The sequence below is a fragment of the Lagopus leucura genome, unplaced genomic scaffold, assembly GCF_019238085.1.
Source record: "Lagopus leucura isolate 7727_CA_CO unplaced genomic scaffold, USGS_WTPT01 Super-Scaffold_100002, whole genome shotgun sequence".
NCBI classification, from domain to species: Eukaryota; Metazoa; Chordata; class Aves; order Galliformes; family Phasianidae; genus Lagopus; species Lagopus leucura.
In genome coordinates this window covers 59,110,282-59,116,477 of record NW_024962263.1, presented here as the reverse complement: position 1 = coordinate 59,116,477, position 6,196 = coordinate 59,110,282, and the positions used below count along the sequence as shown (strand labels likewise).

Below are 6,196 nucleotides of genomic sequence, written 5' to 3'. Positions count from 1 at the left end.
GCAAGTAAATCACTGTTCTATTTCCTGTTCCTGTCCTGTTGTTATGACACCTTTTCAACACAATAACTCAGGACAGCAGGAGCAGACAGAAAAGCTGCATGCTCTGAGCTGTGCAGATGCAATCGTGTTTGAGAGCACGCCTGTCATTTTGGTTGGATTTGCAGGGCAGGTACAGGCACATCTTTGTAAATATGTGTATGCAGATACAGCAACAGTTGTGGAGAAGTTAATCCCCCAATTTGATATCTCTTGGTACCAGAGAGGGAGAGAGAAACTCACTTTACTGGAAAAGTGATGCAGAAAATTTCCACAAAGAAGGCAGAATTCTCTGCATCTACCATTCCCAACCCAGTGGGGCTATAGGGAAGGAAAGCTCCAGTTTGGAAAACAAATTTGCAAAGATTTGGACCCAAACTGGTCTAAAATATCCAAGTGTGTTACCTCTTGCATTAATGCATAACAGGGTTACCCTAGCCAGATAGAATTGCCTGCCACATCATGAAATCTTCATGGGTAGGCCCACACTACTGGAGCACACAGAATCTTTATCTCCTGTGCAGGCATTTTGCCACTGGCAGATGATGCTCTTCTAGAATACTATTAAGCAGAAAAATGTAAGGACTTTCTACATAGAGCTGAAAGGAGCCTGATCTGAACCCACCACTGAAAACCCACTCCTTGAAACCAGGGGACAGGTCTGTGTAAGGGAAAACCCGAGAGCCATGCTGAATTGATGAATGAAAGACATTAGGAAAAATTTCTTCTCAGAAAGAATAGTGATGCATTGGCACAGGCTGCCCAGGGATGTGGTGGCGGCACCATCCATGGAGGTGTTCGAGAAGCATGGAGATGTGGAACTGAGGGATGTGGTTAGTGGGCAGGGTGGGGATGGGCTGACAGTTGGGCTTGGTGACTTGAAAGGTCTCTTCCAGTCTTAATAATTCCATGATTATTTTCTTCTTAACTCAGGTGGTTGTCTGTGTTATAGTAAAATTGCTTCTGTTGTGTAAAATTGTGTTGTAGGAAATTAGAAACTGGAACTGAAAGGATAAAGCTCAGAGGGGTAAAGCGAATGCCCTCAGTATTAGAACAGGAGCAACAGTTCGTGAGTCCAGGAGGTGTGCTGTGATAAATAATCACTGCTCTGTTGCTAAAGCCAATAAGGAGTTATTGAAACACATAAAAAACATCATCAGCTGAAGCACGAAAAGCAAGCATGGATGAGGGTTAGCATGGCCCAAAGCTGTGACCTGTTCTCAGCTCCATTCTTTGGGCCACATCCTTGGGTTACAAATGAATGGTGAGACAGAAAGGGCTCAGGTGGAAACATGTGAGGTGGGAATGCTGAGCAGGCACTGTGGTACAGTCCCACTCCATGTCCCAAAGCTGTCTCTTCTTCAGTCTTTAAGCAGGGCAGGCAGATGCCCGCTCTGCTACTTTCTAAGCCATAATACCATTCATCCTATAGGGGATTGTGAGTCACTGGAGATTAACTGCAAAGTGGTCGCAACAGTGATATGTGACCTTTTCCTTTCATGGCAGCATTTCATTTCTAAGGAGAAAGCAAACTTCTTTCTGCAATCAGCACTCAAAGGCTCCCGCTAAACATGGCACTGCTTTTATACTATTAATGCTGCCAATCCAAAGTCACTTCGTAAAGCAGTACAGCATCACTTCAACCCTACAGATAGAGGGTCTGAAACAAGAGAGAAAAGGGAAAATGATGAAAAGCCAAAAAATCCATACAGGCATAAAGACTGAGAGACTGCCTTGAGAAAGCATTAGAGGGCTGCATGCCTGCCTCCTCCCTAAGCTTGCTGCACATATTGGTTGTCCCTGGTGTGTTGACTGCTTCTGCCTTGCAAATAGAAATCAGAACAGACAATGTGGCAGTAGGTAGGGGAATTAGTCCCACATGTGTCACAGCTCAGACTCGGGGACTCAGGAGCTGCCTGGCACCGTTGTGGCTCTCCTCAATGTGCAAGCACTCAGCTCTCACAGCCAGACTGAAAGGCTAAGAGGAGGCTCCAACCCAAAGCTTTGGGCAGGTGGGAACTGCAGTGCGAGCATGAAATCAAGGCTCGGAGGATGGCTTCACCTCCAGCCAAGCACAGTCAGCGGCACGTTGGAGCCAAAGTCTCTCTGTCAGTAGCGGCTCCAGGTGACTTCTGGTGAGTCCCTGCTGTGAGAGGAAGGCAGCACTTCACACAGGACTGCACAGTCTGCATAGAGTACTGAAAATTCGTTTTTTATTGCATGCTGTCACCTCTCACTTGTCTTCTCCTGGTTGCACCTGGGACAGAGCCGTAATGCCTGGTATGACGCCGCGTTCTGAGTCCTGGAGAAGAACGATGTTGCTAACGCAGCGATGCTTCAGTTGTCGCTAAGCAGTGCTGCGCGGAGCTGCGGACTCGCCCGGCCTGGGAGCAGCAGGAGCCCGCTGCAAGCCCGGCACCCAGCGCACTGCCGGCTGTTCGGGCTGTTTGGAAGCGGATTTTTGCGTTCTCACAGCCAAAAGCCGTTCCGCAGGGCCCGGGCGCACCGCTCGAGCGTGCCCGGCAGCGGGGCAGAATCGGGGGCGGCTCCGGCAAAGCGGAGAGCCCCCTCACCACCCCCGGCGGCCCCGCCCCGGGGTAGGGGCTCCCGTCGGGGCAGCCTCCCCCCACTCGCCCGCCCCCGGGGCCACGCGACCCCCGGGCGGGCCGCCCCCTGCCCGGGCCCATATAGCCACGGGGGGCCGGCGGCCCGCTCGCCCCGACGGCGCCGGGCGAGGAGGGCGGCTCAGCGACCCCTCGCCTTCCCCTCGGAGCCCGCTCTACCTGCGGCACCCCGGCATGGCGCTGGCCCTGGCCGGCGAGCCAGGCCCCGCAGCGGACGCCACGGACGCGCTCGGGCTGAGCCCCGCCGGACTCGCCGCCTACTACCCACCCTTCCTGCCCCCGGCGCAGTACTTGGAGGCGCCCCCCGACTTCTTCCAGCCTCTGGGCCGCCTGCTGCCCCCCTCCCCGCCGCTGCCTCCCTTCGGCATCCCCGCGTTCCTCGGCCTCCCGCCGTCACATACGGCCCCGCCGCCCCCCGCCCAGGCTCCGGCGGACACCACGCAGCGGACGGCCCGGCCCGGGGGGGGCTGCGAGACGGCGGGGCAGAGCCGCAGGTTTCACTTCAGCGAGGAGGAGCTGAACGCGGTGCTGTACGGGGCGCTGCGCAGCCCCCAGCTGCCCGGCGGGCTGCACGCCATCTCGGGGCTCCGCGTGCCCCCCGTCAGCCCGGGTAAGGGGACGGAGAATCCGGAGGGGGGTGCGGGGGCTCGGGGGCCGCCCCCACGACCCCTCGGAGCCGCTGACGAGGGTCCCTCTCCGCAGGTGCAGCTCGCTCCCCCCCGGCTCCGCCGCCCGACGGGGACGCGCTGCAGCTGCCCGAAGGTATGGGCAGGGACACCGCCCGCGCCCGCGCCCCGTTCCCTGTCTCCGGCCGCGCTCAGCCCGCGCTGTCCCCGCAGGGCTGGCCGTGCTGCGCGTGGCCTACGGGGACGTTTGGCACCTGGGGGTGTTCTGCACCGCCCCCATCCCCAGAGGAGTTCGCTTCGGCCCGTTCCAAGGCAAAGTGGTCAACACCACCGAGATCAAGACTTACGACGACAACTCGCTGATGTGGGAGGTAGCCGCGGCGGGGGGGAGCCGGGGAGATGTTGGCAGCGGGGCTTCCTGCGGGCAGTACGTTATGGCCGTGGGGGAACTGCGAGGGGACTTCTGCCCGGCCCCGATCCGCTCTCGGCTCTAATCCTCTTCTCTCTGCCCTTCAGGTCTTCGAGTACGGACAGCTGAGCCACTTCATCGACGGGAAGGGCACGGCCGGCAATTGGATGTCTCTGGTGAACTGCGCCCGCTTTCCCGAGGAGCAGAACCTGACGGCGCTGCAGTGCCAGGGGCAGATCTTTTACGAGAGCTGCCGGGAGATCGCGCCCAAGGAGGAGCTGCTGGTGTGGTACGGGGACTGCTACGTGCAGTTCCTGGGCATCCCCATCTGCCTGAAGGGCATGCCGGAGGCGGGACGGCCCGCGCAGCACCCCGAAGGTGAGAACGTGGCAGCGCCTCGGGGGTCCCCCGGATCGCGCTCGGAAGCGAAGGGACTCCGCCAGCGTCCTTCGTAACGCGTGTCGGATGGCAGCGAGGGTGCCCCGGGCCGGACTGCTCTGGGGCGGCCATCCCGGTGCCGCTCCCTCTCTGCCACTCCGGTTTGCGTAGAGGTGCTAATGTAAAGCATCCCCCGTTTCCCCCGTTGTTGCCGAGCTGTTGGTGTGGGGGGACTTTTTGCGGCGTTCCTTGTTGGGGTTTGTTTTAATCCTACCGCAGCGGTGTCAACTGCGCTTATTCGGGGAGAAATGCAGTGGAGAAGGGAGACGCCGCTGTCAGCCGAAGCTGGGTCTGAAGTCAGGGTTGTGCGAAGATAAAAGCCGGAGGGGGGTGGGGGTGCGCTGACGGCGAGAGAGGGGAACCCCGGGCAATGGGACGCAGGGACTGCGGTGGTGCTTTGTGGGGCGGCCGGTGTTTCGTTTCGGGGCTGGAGGGAATGTCACTTACCTGCCTTCGATTAGAGGCAGAGGGAAATGTTGTTAACGTTCGAAACGTTTCCTGTATTGTTCCTAAGTTCAGTGGTTAAGAACAATTTAAAACCCCAAAGGAAACCAAATAAACGCGCGTTTGTTTGATAGTGTTTTGAAAACGACACAAAAGCTACGTGGATCGATGGTCCTTTTTGGGGGAACGGGAAGCGAAGGGCAGCGGCGGTGCCGCCGTCAGGCCGCGTCCCGGGGTCGGCCGGCCGTGCCGTAGGAACGCATCCCATCCGCTGCCCGCGGACACGGGCGGAGCGGTGCGGAGCTGCCTCCCCTCCGCCGGCACAAAGGGAACCGGGGGGCAGCGGGAGCTGAGAGGTTTGGTTTGGTTCGGTTTGGTTGATGATAACGCCGGAATCCGTTTGTAACATTCTTACCCTCCCTGGGACTGACGGGCACCGCGCTTTGCCGTGCAGGCGCCGGGGAGAGCTTCAAGTGCGAGCGCTGCGGGAAGGTGTTCGCCTACCGCTACTACCGTGACAAGCACCTCAAGTACACGCGCTGCGTGGACCAGGGCGACAGGAAATTCCCCTGCCACCTCTGCAGCCGCTCCTTCGAGAAGAGGGACCGGCTGCGCATCCACGTGCTGCACGTCCACGAGAAGCACAGACCCCACAAGGTGAGATGTCCCCGCCGTTACCTCGGGGTCTTCGGGGAGGTGCTTTGCCCCACCACCCCACCACCCCTCCCCCCCGATCGCTCCCAGTGCTGCCTGTCCCGGGCCGAGGCTGTCGCACACGGCGAGAGCCCGAAGCGTCGCACCCGACGTGAGCCGCTGCCTCGGCAACGCCGGGCAGTGAAACGGGGTTAGGAAGGGCTGGTGGGCTTCCAGTGTGGCACGGCTATTGCTTCGGTCCCCAGCACCCTCCTTTGTTCCTATGGGTCATCTCCAGACAACGTCCGTTTTCCTGGAATAGATCCAATTAAATCAATGATATCGTATTCGAATGTTTTAAGGAATTGGGAAGAGATTTAGAAGAAGCTTCTATTACATTTGAGGTCTAATACGATTCCACTAATTATGCAGATCGAAATCAGTTATTCCTTCCTGCTTTTCTTCTTTCTTCATCCCTCTTTTTATCCTTTCCTTTTTTCCTTTTTTTTCCTTTCCTTTTTTTTTTTTTTCCTTTTTTCCTCTCTTTTTCCTTTCCTTTTTTCAACACACAGGGAAGAAATACTTGAGAACAGCAGTGGCGGTAAACTTGTTCTGAATGGATATTGCAATGAAATGAGAAACAAATCGACTTAAAAAGCAAGGAAGGGAAATGCTATCAGTAAAAAATGACCTTCCATAGGATAGTTTATTTTGAACTGGAGAATGATGATTTATTCCAAAATAACAGCGGGATAAGGAAATGATCTGTGGGCTCCTGCACATTCCCTCGGGATTTGTGCGAGTGTCCCCACGGACTCCTTGACTTCAGCACCTCAGCAATGGGTGTCACCGCCTGCAGCGATGCAGCAGAGAGGCAGTGGCTGTGCCCTGGGGGCTGTCACATCATCTCCCAGCAAAGTACTTCTTAAGAGGGATTCCCTTAAATAGAGGGATAAATAAAGGATGTAACTGTCTTAATAATTAAG

The 6,196-nt window shown here is 56.8% G+C and overlaps 1 protein-coding gene across 1 annotated transcript in view; it reads left to right on the top strand.

Moving 5' to 3' along the window:
* Positions 1 to 2,834: 2,834 nt before the first annotated feature.
* Positions 2,835 to 6,196, top strand: part of PRDM14 (PR/SET domain 14) — a 5,301-nt gene continuing 1,939 nt past the window's right edge. The window contains 4 exon segments of the mRNA XM_042870306.1: positions 2,835 to 3,289; positions 3,291 to 3,657; positions 3,803 to 4,073; positions 5,032 to 5,234. Coding sequence (XP_042726240.1) covers positions 2,835 to 3,289; positions 3,291 to 3,657; positions 3,803 to 4,073; positions 5,032 to 5,234 — 1,296 coding nt within the window.